Source organism: Micropterus salmoides, unplaced genomic scaffold (assembly GCF_014851395.1).
Source record: "Micropterus salmoides isolate LMB-PRFRI ecotype aquatic unplaced genomic scaffold, ASM1485139v1 Ms_hic_scaffold_15, whole genome shotgun sequence".
NCBI classification, from domain to species: Eukaryota; Metazoa; Chordata; class Actinopteri; order Centrarchiformes; family Centrarchidae; genus Micropterus; species Micropterus salmoides.
This window is the reverse complement of record NW_024040596.1, coordinates 25,300,088-25,320,013: the sequence shown is the minus strand read 5'-3', so window position 1 is coordinate 25,320,013 and position 19,926 is coordinate 25,300,088. Positions and strand designations below refer to the sequence as shown.

General features: G+C 38.9%; 1 protein-coding gene across 37 annotated transcripts in view; it reads left to right on the top strand.

Annotated features, from left to right (window-relative positions):
- The first annotated feature begins 902 nt into the window (after positions 1-902).
- Positions 903-19,926, top strand: part of parp4 (poly (ADP-ribose) polymerase family, member 4) — a 28,205-nt gene continuing 9,181 nt past the window's right edge. For 33 of the 37 annotated variants that reach the window (XM_038721285.1, XM_038721282.1, XM_038721284.1 and 30 more), the window contains exons 1-28: positions 903-967; positions 1,578-1,705; positions 1,949-2,174; positions 3,735-3,843; positions 4,315-4,393; positions 4,489-4,593; positions 5,210-5,362; positions 5,882-6,019; positions 6,195-6,362; positions 6,461-6,612; positions 7,042-7,173; positions 8,286-8,384; positions 8,674-8,857; positions 9,581-9,722; positions 11,086-11,228; positions 11,376-11,507; positions 11,942-12,028; positions 12,502-12,666; positions 14,326-14,372; positions 14,663-14,744; positions 15,472-15,609; positions 15,715-15,904; positions 16,252-16,322; positions 17,067-17,278; positions 17,739-17,838; positions 18,876-19,046; positions 19,451-19,531; positions 19,780-19,860. In XM_038721285.1, the coding sequence (XP_038577213.1) occupies positions 946-967; positions 1,578-1,705; positions 1,949-2,174; positions 3,735-3,843; positions 4,315-4,393; positions 4,489-4,593; positions 5,210-5,362; positions 5,882-6,019; positions 6,195-6,362; positions 6,461-6,612; positions 7,042-7,173; positions 8,286-8,384; positions 8,674-8,857; positions 9,581-9,722; positions 11,086-11,228; positions 11,376-11,507; positions 11,942-12,028; positions 12,502-12,666; positions 14,326-14,372; positions 14,663-14,744; positions 15,472-15,609; positions 15,715-15,904; positions 16,252-16,322; positions 17,067-17,278; positions 17,739-17,838; positions 18,876-19,046; positions 19,451-19,531; positions 19,780-19,860 (3,537 nt within the window). In that variant the 5' untranslated portion in view covers positions 903-945. Of the gene's footprint in view, positions 1,098-1,577; positions 1,706-1,948; positions 2,175-3,734; positions 3,844-4,314; positions 4,394-4,488; positions 4,594-5,209; positions 5,363-5,881; positions 6,020-6,194; positions 6,363-6,460; positions 6,613-7,041; positions 7,174-8,285; positions 8,385-8,673; positions 8,858-9,580; positions 9,723-11,085; positions 11,229-11,375; positions 11,508-11,941; positions 12,029-12,501; positions 12,667-14,325; positions 14,373-14,662; positions 14,745-15,471; positions 15,610-15,714; positions 15,905-16,251; positions 16,323-17,066; positions 17,279-17,738; positions 17,839-18,875; positions 19,047-19,450; positions 19,532-19,779; positions 19,861-19,926 lie in introns of all 37 variants that reach the window. The other 4 variants (XM_038721245.1, XM_038721247.1, XM_038721248.1 and 1 more) reach the window with 4 other exon arrangements.

The window sequence follows — 19,926 nt, the reverse complement described above, 5'->3', positions numbered from 1 at the left end:
TACTTCACATCTAGCATGAACGAGATACCACTGACAATTCCACTGATTAAAACCCAAATTTGCAATACTAAGTTGCATTAATACTTGTTTGGGCACTAAAGGACAGTTAACAAGCTGACAGATACACCTTTTGACTCTGTTTTAAACTTATCATTTTGTCCTGGAGAGGTATGTACACTAGGTTTATCGGAGCATTTTAATGGGAAACAATAGAAAATGTGCCCAGAAACTGAAACAAGGAGTCAGTAAGGTACAAATGTTCCAGAGTTGGGTAATTTTCTCCTGTATCACCTCCGCACAGAGCCATACTGTTTCCACTCTTTATACTATTTTAAGACAAGTTAGTCCCCTGTGTGTTGCTTTGTATTTACCACACAGATTTGAGAGTGGCATTGACCTACATACCTTACTCCCCTCTAAAAAGCAATTAAGATCCCCCCCCCCAAAAACATTAAAATGTTCCTTTCAGTTAGAAAGACACTGCATTTTAGCAATTTTAAAACAACAACTTGGACATTCAGTGATGGATCACTCAGAAGTACAAATCAATGCGTTATCTGGGAGATAGGCGTTGTTGACATTTTGAGCTCTACTTTTACCAGATGCACCATTAAAGTGATGCTTACACATGAATGCAATATAGAAATATAATATCCTGGACTGGGCCATTCTACTTGAATTATATCATCATGCTAATACTTTTGTACTTTTGCTTCAGTAAAATTTGAATGCTATTTTTTTTTTTTTAGCTTTTGGCATTGCTATTTTTAATTGAGGAAAATATCTAAGTACTACTTTTACCACCACTGGTTGCTCATTATGAGAGTGAGAATATGTTAGATTGGTAAAAAAGATTAATTCTGCTTTATCGTCACAACCTTTATTTTGAAAACTTAAACACACCGGAAGATGAAACGATTCTGCTGCTAGCTTTATGCTAACCTGATGTTAGACACAGAAGTGACAGGTCTGTACGTTTTAATACTTCATCTGGTTCAAGTCAAGAACAAACGTCAACTTGTACTTTCTCACAACAACCGCAGAAGTATCGTCTGGATACAGTAAAGTAAACCTCAGTATCGTTATTTTACCAGACAGTAAGTTAGAAAACGCCACGTCGAATCTAACGTAACAAGTTAGCTTACATAACGTTAGCCATTAACGTTGCTTCTTTTAACGTTAACATTAGTTATTTGTTGTTAACTTAAGCATGTCTTTACAGAAAACATGCACATGTCATTTCATTCGACAGTTTGAGACACATTCACTTTGCTTACTTTCATAATCGTTTAAATCTGATTGTCTTTTTTTTTTTTTTTTTTTTTGTCTTTTGCCATTACATTAACGTTATCTGAAAAACATAGGCCAAAAAATGCTGTTTTCACTAGTGCACCTCGATGTGATTGTAACGTTATAAGTTTAACATTGTATTCAGATGCTGTCACATTTTACAGCGTTGTACAAAGGGATAATAACAGCGTTGAAAATATACTTCCGTATTTGTTTACATTCAATCCACTTTTAGGTGTGTGTCCTATTATTTGCTGTAACATCTTCCTTGCCCCCCTCCCCGACAGACATGGCTGTGTTTAAGAACTGTTCCGTGCTTTTCGAGCTGAAGAACTTGCCTTTCAAGGAGAAGAAGCAGCTCAAATCAGCAGTAACCGAGAATGGAGGCAACATTTCCTTCGTGGTCAATAACCAGGTCAGAGGATGTGGTCATTGTCAACTGTAGGTGGTGTCTTAGTGGCAGGCTAGACTGGCATCACCCTGTTAGCAGAGATATCAGACTGCTGGTTAAGGTGTTCGATTAAAAACTAAATATCCTTCTCCAATATATGATTAATGTAGATTCAGCTTGCATGATTATACTGTATATCATCTAAGATATATACTGTATATACAGTAACAAAAATCACAACTTGCTTTCCGCCTACATTTCCCACAGTGCTCTCTGATAGTGACCAGTGACCCGTCCAACCTCAGCTCCAGCAGGCTGCGTGGTATCCAGAAATACCAAATACCCGTAGTCGGGGTGGATTATGTGTACAGCTGTCTGAAGAAAGGAGTTCTTCTGCCCGTGGATGAATACAAGCTGGATTCTACCTCTCCCGTCGCTTTTTCACCTCCTCTTCCTTTCTCCTCACAGACACAAAGTCCACTCTCACATAAAGGTATTATCCTTATGGGCAGTAATTGTAAGGCTACTCAGACCATATGATGACACTTTAAATCTTACAGACCATGTATCAGTAAGCACATTTCAACAACAAGGCTATTACACACAACATAAAAGTAACAATATAACAGCAATATAAAAATAGATTTAAATACAATTTTAAAAAGTTAAATAGAAAATAAAAACAAGGATTAATAACAGGAGAGTTAATGTACAGATATTGATCAAAAGACTCAAATCTGATTTAATTAAAGGCAGTGGCAAACAGAAAGATCTAATTTAAAAAAAGAGAGTTGCAGCAGACCTGCAGTTTGTTCCAAATATATGGTGCATAAAAACTGAATGCTGCTTCTCCATGTTTAGTTTTAACTCTGGGGACAGAAAGAAGACCTGTCCGAGACAGCTCGAGAGGTCTGGATGGTTCATAACAGAGCAGAAGATCAGAAATGTATTTTGACCATAAAACCAACAGCAATATATCAAAGTCAGTTCTTTGACAGACAGGAAGCCAGTATCAAGACCTCAGAATTGGAGTGATGTGAGCCACTTTTTTGTTCTTAATGTGGACTGGAATCAGCTATAGTCTGATCAATTGATTTAAGGCGACCTGTGAAGACACTGTTACAGTCTATGCATGGACAAGTTTTTCCACATTCTGCTGAGACACAAATCCTTTAATCCTTGATGTATTCTTCAGGTGATAGTAGGCTGACTTTGTAGCTGAAATTCCATGACGATTCCTGGCTGCAGATTGAATCTGAGTTCTAACTTTAAATCGTTCTTCCTTGGCTCCAAAAACAATTAAAGTTACTGTGTAAAAAGCATTATCTGTCAAATTTGCAGGAGGGAAGAGGCAGGAGGTCTTTTTTTTTTTTTTTTTTGTTCATTAGAGTAGGCTAGATACCCAGTGACAAGTGAAATGAGACAACCGTCAAGGATAACGGCAGTCTTGTGCGCATTCTAAACACAGATACAGCCATGACAGGATGAGTGCTGATTGAAGAATCGAGTTGACAGTTCTAGTTAGGATTTCCTAAGTTAAAATAAGATACAATGTCTGAGATACAGCCGTGAGTTTAGGATGTGTGCTTCTGTAATAGGAAGATAGGATTTTTTCCTATCTTTGAAACTTAAAGTTAGGACAAGTAGTTGAGAAATTTTTTCTGTAATGTCCCTGAACTTCACCCAGTTCCAACACAATGACTCATGATTCCTCCCAGTCATTGCCCTTTATTTGCACTTAGCACAGACATTTTCTTGTAGTCACTGATTCAATTATCTCTAGGATTCTTAAGGTCTGGTAAGTGTGTGTTTGCTTGTAGGGTGTGTGCATTGCTGCACTTTACAATACATAGATTTTCTTTAGAGCCAACTTAAATCGGGTGCAGTGTTGCGTAATGAGCGCTTTGTGAAGTCTATTTGTAGGAATCCATATGTCAACTTGCTAACTAGCCTATGTGTATTTAGGTTTAACTGCATACCAGTTCTAATACATTTATTGCACAACAAGTGCCATGAGGTTGGGTGTGTAAGTGTCCTGTCTTGTTCATTGTAGTGTCCAAAGTACAAACCAACAAAGCAGTTGCAGAGCCTTCCAAAGGCTCAGCCGGGCTTCAGAGGGCAGAGACTCCGGAGAGGAGCGGAAACGTCCTGGAAAAGTTCAGGTGTGAACTACAATCATCCTCATGTTAGCCTGGACATGCACAGGAGTGTGTTATGTTAACACTGGGGGATTAGTGATGAAGGAGACAGTGACATACAATAAAATCTTTCATTGTGAAGATGCTCAAAGGTTCAGTCTTTTTAAAAGCCTATATCGGGCGTTGAAAATATGTTGTGATATGTTTGCTTATTACACTAAACAGATGAGGCCTTTATGAAGCTGATTGGCAGCCTGTGCAACTTATAGTGCAGCCCACCATCAGGGTAAACCTTAGGAATAAAGTGATAATTTTCCATTTTTTCTGCCCCCCACACTTCTGGTGGAATAACCATGTTATCACATACCTTTGTCACATGGTAGAAGCAACTGGAGAAAACGCACAACAATATTTAAAAAAAATAATTCCTAAATTACATATATAAAATTGTCACTGATCTTTGCATTTGTGTCATCAATTGTTAAATTTTCACAGAATTTATACTGAAACTGATTCTGATCTTCCAACGTATCCGGATAATTTTGAAGTGGCCAAGTATTCAATCTTTGAAAAGGTAAAACTGCAGTTTAATTTTAGCTTACCACTACTACTACTACTACTGCTACTATACTGTAAATACTATTGTTAATAATATATATTTCTCTCAAGACAAACAGCAACTTTTGCTGTGTGCTGGAGCTGCAGAGTTTCAAAGGGGACAAAGGACGGCAGTACCGTGTGGTCAGGTGCTGTAAGGATAATGTAGGAGCCAAGGTATGAAGTATGAAGTCACTGAAATAATATTGTCATATCACCGTTAATTAGTTTTAATTGCCTGCTCTTTGTCTTTGTTTGTGCTGTTTCTCTGTGTTTGTAATAATTAAATGTGTCCCGAGACATTTTTGGGGTTTAATTGAGATACCTTTAACGTCACTAATGATTCTGCCTTTCTGTTATTTGGTCATTTGTCTTATGTTGCTTCAAAAACCTATTAGGGATAATTGCCTTTATTGATATAGCTTTGTGACTGCTCTGTAACATGTTATCCGTAATGTGTTATGCTGTAGAAGTAATCTGAAGTTAAAATGTATTTGCAGTAATGTTAAACCAATGGAGAATTTGTATACCGAAATAGTGTAACTACAAGTGTTCAGAATTTCCTCTATATCAGTTTGAAAACCCCCCTGAGAGCATATTTAGACCATCATAACACAATAGAAAGTCCAATGAAACAAGACCACGCAAGTTCTCAAGTGAGAGTCCTCCAGTTTTACCCCCATCAGAGTAACAACTAATCAAAATGTGGGCCGCAAGTCAGACTTGGATAGAAGAATAACATGCACGTTGGAAAAAAACATTAAAAAATGTATACCTATGTTTGTGCTAACAGAAAGTGAAGGACATGTTGGTGTTTCCGTCCACATCAGAGGAAGCTGTGGATGTGTACGAGGCCCTCAGAGAGAAACTGCACACGACTGGTCTGCAGCTGATGAGCAAAATCCCTCCACAAGCACTGGACCTGGGCTCCAACCCCCTCCAGCAAGTAAGACACACTTGCTGCACGTTGCGTAAAAACGTTACGTGTTTTGCTGACAGTCTTATCCAAAGCAAGAAAAAATAAGCCGCAGGCAATTATGAGACTGTATTATGACTGTACCTGAGAATGTCGTTCTCTGTGTCGTTCTCCACCAACGTGTCCCTGAGCAAGACACTTAACCCCTAGTTTCTCACGAGGCGTGCGACCTCTGAAGTATAGCTATTGTAAGTCGCTTTGGATAAAAGCGTCAGCTAATTGAATAAATGTAAATCTAAGGAAAAATCATTAGATTTGTCGCTTAAAAAATAATCATTTGGTGCTCCTTTCATAGAAGGCTTACAGTATTTTCTGCACACAATTTATGTGTGTTTCTAACACACATCAATAGTATCTTAAGAGGACTTTGGATTAGACTTTGTGTTATTATGATATCTGAAGTGTAAGGAGTACCTGCTGCTTTACATCTGTGTCGCTGAATCTAATGAGCTGATCGGTTCATTTACATGTGCCTTGTTTGACTGGCAGCTGCTGCTTGAGGAGAAGCTGAACACAGGAAGCTTATCCCAGGAAGTGGGCGTATTTGTGGAGCTTCTGTGGACCGAGGCCCTGGGCTGTCTTGACAGCGTCCTCAGAGTTTCAATCGACAAGCTCAGCCTCAATGATGTGAGATTTTCTCTGTGGATTGTTTTGTGAAATCTCCGTATGCTGTCAGACTACTGAAATCAATATCAGCTGTCTCGTCAGCCTGTTTGTTTCACTTTCCAGGAAAGACAAATCATGAATCTCATTAGAATAACGTATTCACTCCATGTCGTTTGTTTTGTTTGTGTGTGTGTAGGTGAGCAGGGTGGAGGGCTTGTTGCTTCAGGCTCAGAGGAAGCTGAGAGAGGCTAATCAAACTGAGATGGCATCTCTCCTGGATGAGGTTTACACCCTGCTGCCGCACAGAGAGCCCCCACTATCCCCCACTGCCAAGCTCATCTCTCAGAAACTGGACCTCTGTCAGGTAACGCGACATACACACTCACATCCATACACCCAAGTCACCACTGTACCCTGTGCATATCCAGGCTAACATAAACACGATAATTTTTCTTTCTCAAGTTAATCAGAGATGTTCTAAACGTGAGTGAGATGACACTGAGAAGCCCAGTGCCTTCCTGTCTTGGGAAGTACCGCGCTCTGAGATGCAGCATTGAGACTGTTCCCCCCAGCAGCTCGGAGTTTCAGGCTGTGACGTCTCTGCTGCGGGGCAGGTAACCGACTCAGAAATACTTGTATGTCTGATATTCTGGAAGTAGAACCCATTTGCACTGATACAGTGCTTCTTAACCCCAAAACACATGCATCTTTTCACAAAACGTGTTGCAGATACAAATGCACACCACCTATTATGTTACCAGAGTCATCACACAATCTAATAAAGAGCCCAGTGATGTCCAAAGAGAGTTTGAATGCAGTTTAAGGTTAATTAGCCTTTCTTCTTCTCAAGACATATGAAATACAAATAGTATATTGTTTACCAAAGGCTTTATATACAGGAACAGGGACAAGCCATTCAGGCAGTCTATTGGTTGTAAATGGTAGCCTCCAGGTGTTTTTAGTGCGACAATAAAATTCGACAATATGAGTGTTTTGTGGATCTTATAAATCTTAGTGCGCATGTTTGTATTCATGCTTTGCAGCAAGGTACAGATCCAACGGGTGCTGCGTGTCAGCAGAGGGGTGGAGCTTCAGATGTTTAAGAGTGAGCTCGGGAACATTAAGCCCCTCCTCCATTCCTCCAGCCCCAGAAACTTTGTGGGAGTCCTGTCTCGGTGAGCACACACACCAACCTGTTCTCATCCCAGGGCGGCAAATACCGACGCTTTCACAAAGCCTCTATTTTTGACGCACAAGGTACCCTTCAGCTTCCCAATGAAATACCTTTTTAAGATGTGGTTAACATTGTGACATGGTCACAGTTTGGTAGGGTTTATGCCCCAAAACTACTTGGTTAGGTTTAGGAAAAGGTCACGGTTTTGGTTGAAATAAGTATATTACATGACAATACTCACGTATGTGATGTTAAGAAACTTAAAACTTTAATTAAGTCACTTTGACTATACTACGTCACCTGACACAGATAGGTTACATTGGAGTTAGCTGAAATTCCAGGGCGTCTCATACGGACACTGAAGGGTACCTTGTGCATCAAATACCAACACTTTCAACAGCTGGAGAGGAGAACGCACTGCAATACACACACACACAAATACACTAGAATACAAATGTTGTATCATTAATTAAATATATTTTTATTATCATGCATCTAATAAAATCTGTATTTCTATTACATAGCGTGTGGAAAATGTATGTTGTTAACCTTAACCCCTAACCTGTTCTTTTACAGTGTGGGATGGTACTAAAGAAGAGCCTCCCATTTTAACTAATTGAGCGTCCTGAGATTCGACTTATCTGTCAAAGTGAAGTAGTTTTAACATCTGAGATGAAAATTGCTTTTTAAACTCCCTCTTTGAATTTCAAAAGCCATACTGTCTGCATTAAGGCAATATACCACCAGAGGAACATTAATTATTTTGGGTTAATTAAAGAAAAAAAATCTACCCTCTTCTATTGGCTGTAACTTTGAGTGCAGTTTTCTGGATTATGAATAAATAAATACATTTTCAAGCAGTAACCCTCTGGTGCTATTTGGAGCTGAGCCTGTGCAAAAATACTGTAATGTAACATGTTGTGCAATTTAAAGCAGTTATTTAAAATTCTGCATGGTATGGATGTTTTTTGTTCATGTGTAAATTACAATAAATGCATTTTACAGTAATGCTGACAGCTACAGTATAGTGCAGGTCTAAATCTTCACCAGAACAATTAAGAAATCTGACTTTGACTTTGATTATGTAACTCATAATTTTCCTTGTTCCTTTAGTGGTCTGCTGCTGCCCCGTGTTGGAGTGGAGCATCATGGGATAGAGAGAACAGATGTTGGTAATCTGGGCAGTGGAATCTACTTTAGTGATGCCATGAGGTTAGTAGAAATTTTGAAATGTTAATTCATAAACAACTTGTTTGACATATAACACCATCTTCCATACAAACATGGGTCCACTCACAAGAGACACATTAGTTAACTTTTCCTTAACTTGATTGACAAGTTACTCTTGTATTGCCTTAATAAAAAAAAAACATAATAATTTTAAAATCATATCTTTGAAAATACATTTTAATAAAGATAATATTGCACCAGTGGTCCTCAGTTACATCATCTAACTACACAGTCATCTTTAGTTAGCATGTGTTTTGTCCTCTGTCCACAGCACCAGTTTGAAGTACTCTAAGCCCAGTGAGACAGACGGCTCTCGGCTGCTTTTGGTTTGTGATGTGGCATTGGGACGCTGCAAGGATGTCCACAAGAGAGACCTCACACTGACCCAGGCTCCTGAGGGACACCACAGTGTGCATGGTGTCCGCAGCACCCATAAAACTCACTCTGAGTTTGAGGTAGGAATGTTTGCATCTACAGTAAGTTTAGAAAGAAAGATAAATAGACAGATGCATATACCTCTAAATAAAGTGTCCCTAATCTGAATTTTCATTCCTAATATGGGACACAGATCAGTTGTTTATCATGACATTGTGAACTGATAGGAGCAAGGCATTTAAATTAGATTTGTGCGCTCTGATGTCACTCAACCAATAGTCGAAAAGTAGTACTCTCATTTGCATAATGGAACAGAAATGTTAAAGGAAAACACAGAAATTTATACATTTGGGACAAAAGGAAAGGGAAAATAATATATACATAAATAAAATAAATTCATCATTATTTAGTAGATAGAGGGATTAATACAAAGGCAAATAAATACAGAAGCAAATGAAAGCAGAAATTTATGTCACATTTATACATTAATTATTGCCTACATTTATTGTTTATATTAATATTGGTGTCATTTTTAAATAAATAAAGGAATAAAAGCAAGTGTGTACAATATGTATTTTTAAGATTGTGTTGCAGATCATCAATAAGCTGAGGGAAATGAACAATGAATGACTTTACCGATGAGTTTTCACATTTAAATTACAGGTGACTGTGAAAAGTATTCTCTGAAGACAGCAAGTGTTATCAATTATAATAAACAAAATTTAACTTGATTTAACATCACACAGCCTTAACGCATCTAAATGTCCATGCCTCTAACATGTATAATTATATTTCTGCTCCAGGATGACGAATACGTGGTGTACAGTCCTGAACAGGTGAAACTGAAGTACGTGGTTCAGTTTAGCATAGAGGGAGACCAAATAAAGGAGTTCAGTCCTGCCATCAATACCTCAGCTGAGCCTAGCCTGCCCTCTTCTGACCAAGGTGGGCGCCGGACAAGTATAGTTCTCATAAGGGTCCGCAGTTTAAACATTAAAATCTGATGGTTACACACCACAGTAGAGGTTTGTTTACACGACTGAGAGAATTTTCTGGTTTCTTCAGCTCATTTTCAACCACTTTGATAAATTCAAAATTGTGCCATCAACCCTACTATCATACCATTGAACCCCACCATCATAGTACCGACTCCACTCAGCTAAAGTGTGGAGTAGTTTACTTCAGACAACAGGACAGTAAAAAAGAAAAATGCCAGATTTTTTGTTTTTGACTGTAGTATCCAAAAGCTGTTTCAATAAAACAGAGAATACATTAAACAGAGAGAAAAAACATGTCAATACTCCACATAAATACAAAACCTTTCAGCCACATGAATACAACCCACACACAATTAAATAAAATACAGTTTTTATAAACCCTGTCCTATTTCTACTACTGCATTCGCACAGCATGCGCGCACACACACACAGACTGCCTTGTGTCACTATTTTTCGTGGTGACATGGTCATTGACATAATGCGTTCCTTAACCCTAACCCTCACAACTAAGTGCCCAACCCTGAACCAGACCCAATTCTAACCCTAAAACCAAGTCTTAACCCTCAAATAGTCCTTTAAACTTCCCAGTCCAGCATTCCTGGTCCCAGTTTTTGGCAAGACAACAGTACTAGAGTGGTTTTGCAAACCCAGCAGTTGCGTCTGTTTAAGAATATCTATATCATTATTGGCCTTTAAAAGACGAGGCATGTCAAACCCACTACAGCATAGACGCGTCACTTAAAACTATGAAATTTGCAAATAAGTAAAAATTTGCCTAAGGGCAATCCCATATTTCCAAATACACCTTGGAGTTAATTATCATCATCAGGGATGGTGTTTTGCCTTGTTAACTATCACATCAAAGAAAGTTATTATAATTTATCACATTTCCATGCAGAGGTAACTGAACTTATATCCTGAAGAATGATGTTGTAAATTGTGTAAGCCTGAGGTCTTTAAGGATGTGGAATAAGATAAGAAAACCTTTATTGAATCCACGTTGCTTCTACTCTATAAAGCATGAAAAATTTAAAATACATACTGCACCAAATACAGCATACATAATTAGTAATTATTATGAAAGTGGGTTGAGACACTAAGTAGCAATGGAATAATATTTGAGCCTTGGGTCACAAAAAAGAAAGGCGTTATGTTTTATCAGTGCCAATTTCATAAGTAATACAGACTGTTGCTTTCTTGGTTTTACATCGTTTTTAATTTACTTGTTTTTTTTTTTTGTATATTTTTTGATGATGTCCTGTATTGTTTTGATAGCAAACAAGCATTTTATGTGGTGTGTGTGTGTGTAGAGCTCGGTTTGGAGGATGACGGGGTTGAAAGCATTAAAAACCCACTGGAGGGTGTGACAGCTGGACTTTTGGACAGCTCTGGTCAGCAGCTCCCTCTGCAGGCCGTCCACGTGAAGTGCAAACTGATGGATCTGCTCTCTCAGGTGGCTTTTTCTCTGTTAGGTTTTTGATAGCTGAGTGGTTGATTTTATTCAGCTTCCTAAAAAAAACTAATTGCAGTGTTTACTGGCTCAATCTCAAATCAAGCACTGAAAGTATACGTCTCTCATCTCGTCTCTGTCCTCTTTTAGGTCGTCATTTTCCAAAAGTACACCAATCTGAGCTCTGTGCCAATTGAGGCCAAGTATGTCTTCCCATTGGATGATTCTGCAGCAGTGTGTGGATTTGAAGCTTTCATCAATGGGAAACATGTGGTGGGACAGGTAACGTAACATTCTTTTATTTACATTCATTTATTGTATTTCCTTGTTATCTATGTTATTTCTTATTATTTATCTAAATTTACTGACATGATATTGTAAATTCCCCTTCTGTAAATGACACAAAGGAAAATGAAAAGGCTCAGTTTGATATTCTTATGAAAGCCAAACTGTCATTTAGAGTATGCATCCATTTAATCACACCAGGTGTGTGGTATCACTCTTGTACTGTACAGTATTGGATTTTTTGTGCACATTGTGAGCAACTGTTGACAAGCTGCTCTTTTCTGATTGACCGCTCAGTGATTGGAGACATTTTCAAGTAGTCATTGTATTGTAAACCCCATCCACCAGTACCACACAAAGGATAAAACTAACATTATGGATTATTAGCAAAACCAATTTAACCTTGTTTTTTGTGTCTGTTTGGAACTCAGGTAAAGGAGAAAGAGACGGCCCGCAAGGAGTACAAGCAGGCTATTGAGAAAGGCCATGGAGCCTACCTCATGGACCAGGACGCCCCTGTATGTTCACCCTCTGCACTCAACCAATCCTGAAATATTAGACCGCACAATCAGTATACCACAATATGTATCACCCTTTTTTACAGCATTCCATTAACTTCTTCAGCTCATCAAAATGATACAGAAAAGTTTGTATAGTTATAAAGTGGGAATCGCTGAGAAGAATCCAGTTAGAAGTGCAAATCAGAGCCTGGCAATTTCAAAAGGCTTTGTCATTGCAGTTGCAATAAAAACATTAATACTGCACCTTGGAAGTCGTAGTTAACTTCTCCCCAGAGGTGATGATTAAACCGAGAGAGTTTCAAGCAGTAGAGGAGCTCAAACTGTGAGTCAAGTAACATTGGCTAGAGAAAGATAATATGGGGATAGTATGGGGATTTTACTTCCGGATCCAGAGGCGCCTGAAATAGCTCCTCCCACTTCAAAACTCTGTTGTTACACTGGTTGTGATGTTATTTTTGTGCTCACTGCAGGATGTGTTCACCATCAGTGTGGGCAATCTGCCCCCGGGTGCGACTGTCCTCATTAAAGTCACCTTTGTGTCTGAGCTGATCGTCAGGGACGGGAGCATCCTCTTCTCCCTCCCTGGGAGTGTGGCTCCGTGGCAGGAGGGTGCAGCGCTCAACCAGACCACACAAGTAAGCAAAGAGGGGATGGGATGCCTGACAAAACCTAATAAAATCCCACCTAATAGTAGCAGTTCCTTTTCTGCAGGCTGTCAATAGTGTTAAAACGGCAAGAAAACAATAGGAGGACAGTGTATTTGTGTCACTGTGATTTCTTATTTCTCTTTTGATGGATATTTTAAATTATTATTTTCTTAAAAAGCAATGAAATGTATGAGATAGCTGTCTCACTTTTACATGAACCACTCATCACAGAAGAAATTTTAAATTGAGACCAAGTGTTTCTGTATTTCCATATTTCTTTTGCCACATTAGGGTTGTGTCTTTCTATCTTGGCTAGTGCTAAACTGTCCTCACTGTCGTGGAAATTATATTCCTGGTGAGGGGTTAAGCAAAGAATTGAGTAACAACCAACCGTTGTCTTTGAAGAATTTATTTAACAAAAGAGAATAAACAGAAGTACTAAAACACATATACAGCTGGTCCAGAGACCTGCTGCCTAGGGCGGCATTGGGCGTCTAGGCCCGAGCAAAGGGATGCATTATCATTTACACAGTCTAGGTTTCTATGTTTTGGGGAACAGAGATCTTCTCGGCCTTGAATTAACATTCCAGGAGAGGAGAGGAACAACAAGAGGAAATCGCCAAAACAACCTCACAGCTCTGACCTAAACTCTAGTAAATGTGGACAGACTAACATAAGGAGTATAGGAGAGAAAAGGTTAAGGATAAAAAAACACACACTGGTTCCATCAGATAAAAGTGTATGCATTACTCACCAATCTGATGGTCCTGTCACTGGAAAGAAATTGATAATAAAGAGTTTGGTCTTTATTTGTAAATTAATTCCCTAAAATGAATTCAATTAGTTTAATTAGTTTCAGACAATCATATGTTAATATCTTAATATTTAACAGTCACAAGCTTTGACGGTTGATTGTTATAAAGGATCCACCATCTCCACATTTTTGTTAATTGTAAAACCACATCAACAGAGACTTGATTCAAATCAAATTTGATTTCTTGCTTTAAACTCATTTGGGACCCCTTGGGGCACCCTGATGGCATCTATGTGCACATTAGGATCAATAGAAGAAAAGTCTGGGATGGAGCGTTTCTGCCTGTGAGGCTGTGAGGCTTCATATAGCATGATAAGGACATCCAATGCCAATACTACTCTCGCGCATGTACCTCTCCATCCTTCCTGGCAGAGTTTGGTACAGCCGGCCACTCCCACAAGACCAGCGCTAGGCTTGTATGCAGTCTGTGTTTCTGTCTACCGAGCAGTCCCAGGTGTGTGAGCACACACCAGGGAAATGCCCCACCGACTGACCAGCTGTGTGAACCTTGGAATGACTCTCACCTTGGTGAAAACATTCAAATTTGATGTCTGTTGCTACTGTGGTGTTTTGAGGAGTTGGTATGGCGGTGCTTAAGTGGGCAAGGAATGGATATTTAGCCTAAGTTTCTAACAGGTCTGTGTCGACTTTGTAGCTGCGGGCGTCGGAGAGTGGGAAAGGTTTAAATTTGGAAACTACTGCTTTAATTTTGTATGGAGTTCAGAGGAAAAGAGAGGGTATTGGGTCTCATCGTATGTGGGGGGCTCGGTATTGAAAGTAAAATGACTGTAAATGTTCTCCTCTGTTTTTGTGCGTTTTCCATCGTTCAACAGGTCACTGTGGAGAAGGTGTGTGTGACCGATGAGGAAGCAAGTACGAGGTAATCTGAATTATGTGTGTTGAATATTTTAATTCAGTTTACTTTTAACAAAATGTTTAATCCATGAGATAGTTGTTTCCTGACTCCACCTTTAGTGCTGAATGTCCAGTGGTGTAATGTGGTGAAACAGTGGACAAATAATCAATCACTGACAATTGTGTTCAATCGTTTGTCATTTAACAAGTCAAACATTTTCACAGAAAAGTGTGTGCGTTGTTCTATTGTGTGGAATGCACACTTCAGTGTGTGCAGCTAGAGGCTGTGTTCAATGTGTTGTTTCTTTCCCTTAGAGAGTTCACCCTGGACATGTCAATCGAGATGCCCTATGAGATCTCCAGCCTAAAGAGCACCACTCACAAAATCAAGATGAAGGTCATTTGGATGTATTCACATCTTAATAATGATAAACTTCATTTTGACTATACAGATATTGTTACATGTTTGTCAGTTTTTCTCTGTTGGATTGGGTTCCTGCACAAGTCAAGAAATTCTACAAATGTATAGAAAAAGTGTAGACATAAATTTAGACAGAAGTCTACCCAACTATGCTGAATGCCTTAATATTCAATATGGATCAAGGAATTAAGTTCTAGAAATTAATTTTGAAATGGGAACATTGTCACTTTGCACAACCTGCATACTGCATAAAATGTTTTTACTGTTTCATGTATTTCTACAAATGGGGTTCAACTGTATATCTCACATTTGCTGAAGGGATGACTTGATAAATTGAGAAGTCTATCAGCAGATTATTTGTTATAATTAACTAAATCTCTTAATGATTTTTTTTACATGTCAAAATACTAAAGATTAGCTTGTTACAGCTTCAGTAGAATATGCTTGCCTTTCTGTGTTTATTATATTAGAAGTTGATTTATTAAATTTTTTTCTTCAACGTTCTTCTTTTAAAATAATTGTAGGTCTAGTTTGAGTTATGCCATCATTGACGCAGATTTGTCATCACATCATCGAAACTATGCTTGATGTTTTATCTATTACAACATTATAAAAGTAATCATTACTTGCATAGCTAGTTCCTTTCCTCTATTTTATGTTTGTTTTTTTTCTTTTCTGTGTGTGTGCTTATGTGATCCCATAGAGAACAGACTGTAAGGCGGTGGTGAGCGTGCTGCCGGGAGAGGTCATGGGTCCAGAAGGTTTCCAGCTGTCAGTCACTCTGTCTGAGGTGCACCTGCCTAGGATGTGGGTTGAGAAACACCCTGACAAGGACAGCCAGGTCTGTCTGTCTGCCTGCCTGCCTGCCTGCCTGCCTGCCTGCCTGCCTGCCTGCCACTGTGTTACCTGTTTGTTTTTTTTAACCATCTCTCACTCTCTCCTCTAGGCCTGCATGTTGGTTTTCTATCCAGACTTTGACATCAACTCCATTTCAGCATCCGATGAAGTCGTCCTGTTGCTGGACACATCTGAGTCCATGAAGGGAGAATCTCTCCGCATGGCCCAGAGAATTGCCCTGCAGGTCCTCAAAACCCTTGACCGAAACCTCAGACTCAATGTCATTTTCTTTGGCACAGGTCAGTTGTTTCCTTTTTAAGTTTTTGCGTTGCCTATGCAGTGATAATACTTAAAAAAGAGAAGGTACAAGTTGGCAAGGTGAGACAAACTAAAAGTCACTGTTAAATAGGAAGGTAAAACTGAAAATGGCAAACGGTGAAAGGGATTTATTTTACTACATTAAATAATAATAAAAAAATAATGAGGAAAATCATTATTGTGTTATGGAATACAACTGTGGTGAAGACTTTTTACATGGTACAATTTCTCATTGATCATTATCCTACTGAATATTTTGCTAAAATAACTAATGACTACAGTTGTCAGTTATCATTTTCTTGTCCTTTACTGTGGTTTTGTCTGTCAGATCACACAGAAACTTTCCCGACAGCACAACCTCTTGCTGAATCTCGTCAGGCAGCCGAGAGCTTCATCAAGGTGAGTTATGACTGGCAGATTCTTTCATGCTGTAGTTCAACGTGGAAGCCATTGTTATAAGGAATATTGAGTAATGTTGCCAGAGAACTCTGACATGAAGCAAGCATATATTATATTTTAAGTTAAAGAGTTGTTTAGATGTTATCTGTGGTATTTCAATTTTATAAATAACATCTTAAACTATGAAATTATCAGACCTGAGTTTATATACTGTAATATCAACTTAACTACACAAAGTCATCACTGCTGTGTTACTGTACGGCTATTTTTACTGCCGTAAAAAAAAGTGTGCTTTATGTTTTCTGAACTTGTCTGAGTGCTGAGCTGTCTGAAAATAAAACAGGATACACTTGGCTGGACTGGTAAATGTAAGGTGAATTTCTTATGTGAATTTAGGATTTTCTGTATTAGATTTTTAAAGTAAGTAACAAGTGGTTCATTGACAGAAGTGTTTTTCATTTCTTTAAAATTTATACTTCACAGTTTACAGTTTACTAACTTCACAGTGTGTGTTATTTTAAAGTAACTGCCAGTGGTGGTGCATTTGTAGCCATTCTGCAACAGTTTGTTGACATGTTTGTAGTTATTTTCAGTGAGATACGTCGGTGTCAGAAATTCCAGATACCTCTGATTTGGAATAGCAAGTCAGAGATTTGACATGAACAACTTTTCCCAATTGGCTGCTTGTAACTACGGTTTCATGTTATGACGTGAGCGTTACCATATGCCTGTGTGTCCTGAAAGCTCTGCTCCTCTACCGCCTATCAGCGCTTCTCTCCAGTAGGAGGCAGCACTGAGCTGTGGCGGCCCCTGCGAGCGCTCAGCCTGCTGCCTCCGTCCCGAGGCGTCAGGAACCTGCTGCTGCTGTCGGACGGCCACATCCAGAACGCAGAGCTCACCTTGCAGCTGCTCAGAGACAACGCTCAGCACAGCCGCCTCTTCACATGCGGCCTCAGGTCTGAATGGATGGAGGGGTAGTAGGTCACGGGGCTGTAAAGATATGGATTTCTGATTTTTATCATTTAAAGGTTCACTCATGATTTAGCTAAAATGACTAACAGAGCCCCAAATTACAAGAACATCCTTTTAGCTAATTGTTTATGTTGATGAATACTGTGCTACAACAGTCGATGACACTGTTAAAAATCTGCAGCAGTCTACGACAGTCTCAGTCAGACACACACCTTTGAAAGGTGATTGAAAAAATGCAGACAGGTCAGAACTCTCTGAGCTCTAATGACAAACACATTTATACATTTGTCACACACAGCTTTTGTCTACAGTCCTGTAGGGACAACAATAGAAACTATTATTGTGTTTTAATCCCTCTGCATGATCAATAAATAAATAAAATTAGCAGCTTTTTTTATTAAAGAGGTTTTAAAGGTGTGTTTTTCTGTTTCTTTGTCATTGCAGCCCGACAGCCAATCGGCACATGCTGAGAGCCCTGGCCCAGGCAGGGGGTGGAGCCTTCGAATTCTTCGACACAAAAACCAAACACAACTGGGCAGAGAAGGTGAGACTTACTACCTTTAATCATTCACAGATAAACAAACAGTATATTCAGATTTTATGTTCCTGCTAGTAATTATTGTGTAAAGGTTGTACGGCTGGTCCCTATTTTGTGGTTTTCATTTTTTGCATCTTTTTTTCACTCATTTGGTAATAAATAAAAAAAATAGGATATAACTACATTTCCTTAGCACCTAAATGAAAAGAAATTATTTAATCTTAATTTACTGCACCAATGTTACAAATGTTTCCACCCAGTCCTGGTATTGTATTGTTGCACTCTTGTACCTCGAATGAAGTGCATTCAGTACCATTTCAGAGCATTCCCTTTTAGAAGACCGAATGCATGATCATTACATTTATTCATTTAGCTGACACTTTTATCCAAAGCAACTTACAATTGTGTCTTATCCACTATTCCATCACCACCCAACATGATCATTCATGTTTAAATGACTTCTGCACTGGCCAAGTCAGTTCAACACAAACAGGCTTTACTGACAGAGCATTAACAGAAAGGTTCAAAAGGCTCTTGAACTTGTTTAGATTTCAGAGAGGGAGCAAAAGTTTTGGAGAGATCTGTCAATCCGCAACTTCACATTCAATGATGTTTCTCAAAAATCACAGTGCGATGTACTATTTCAGTTTTGAATCAGTATGTTTCCATTATTCTCTATGTTTTAGTTATTAGTCCTGCTGCATTTCAGCGAAAAAATAAATCAATTAAACCAAAATATGTATAATAACAAATACTCCAGATCTTGTCTACATCATGTTAGTCACATATCCCCAGGTCACTGAATGGTAACTACAATATTTTGTTCTGTTTAGTCTTTCTCTAAGTCTCCACATGTGGCCAGTGGCCACATTGCAGACATGCAGCACCATCCCAGGCGATACCCTGGCAGTTCCCAAGAGGATCTTTCCGACCTAATGCATTTGCAATGCAACCAACAGTCATAAAATGTGACAATACACTTTCACAAAGAATAAAGTAACCTCTTGATCTGTTTACCCTTTTTTTGTGTGTCTTGGCTGCAGGTGGCTCGTCAGGTGAAGCGTATGGCTTCTCCTGGTTGCAGTTCAGTTTCAGTGAAGTGGCAACAATTTAATCCAACAGCGCCCCCTCCCGTGCAAGCTCCCAAGCAGCTCCATGCTCTGTTCAATGACTGTCATACCCTGGTTTATGGCTTTGTGCCGCACTGCACTCAGGTACGCTGTTTATATACGAGACAAACTGAATTACTGCAGAATTACCTTTTTTCTTGTGTTTCTTGCAGATATTTTTGTAAATGTGTTTATTATTCTGTGCAACTAAAGATAATTTTTTTACCATTAATGAATTGGTGCTATATAAATAAAATTTAATCTAATCAGTTTGATCAACTGTTTCGTATATATTACTGGTGAAAAATGCTTAATTTTGAGCTGAGCTCAAGTTGATATATTCAAATGCCTTGTTTTCTTTAACTCTCAAAAACACACAAATGGATATTAAATTTACAATGATACAAAACAAATTAAAGCAGCAATCCACATATTTAAGAAGCTATAAGTCAGCAAATATTTGGCATTTATCTTTAATAAATTACTCAAATAATTGTGACTTGCTACAGGCCACCCTTCTTGGTAACCTGAGTGGTCAGGAGCTCAAAACCATGGTGTCAACCAGTGAGCTGCAGAAAACCAGGGGCACAGTAAGAACTCTCACACTCACACTCAACAGTACCTGCTGTATATGTTTAATATCAGTTGATGAATCTGTTTGTTAACTGACAGGCTCAGCTACCAAAAAAAAAATAATGCTGTTACACTGTCTCCCACAAAATACACACATCATTAGTTATACGATGCAGGTTAATAGTCATTATCTTGAGGATGATGAGGCGATGATTATGATGTGTATTGGTGTGTGTGTGTGTGTGTGTGTGTGTGTGTATTTCAGTTTCTGCACAAGCTCACAGCAAGGGCCCTCATCAGGGATTATGAAGACGGAAGCCTGGACACCAATGAAGCTGAACATGAGGTGTGTTTTGTGCGTGTCATTGAATGAGACCGCAAAGCAACCCACCTTGGTTGAGTTGTCTTGTCT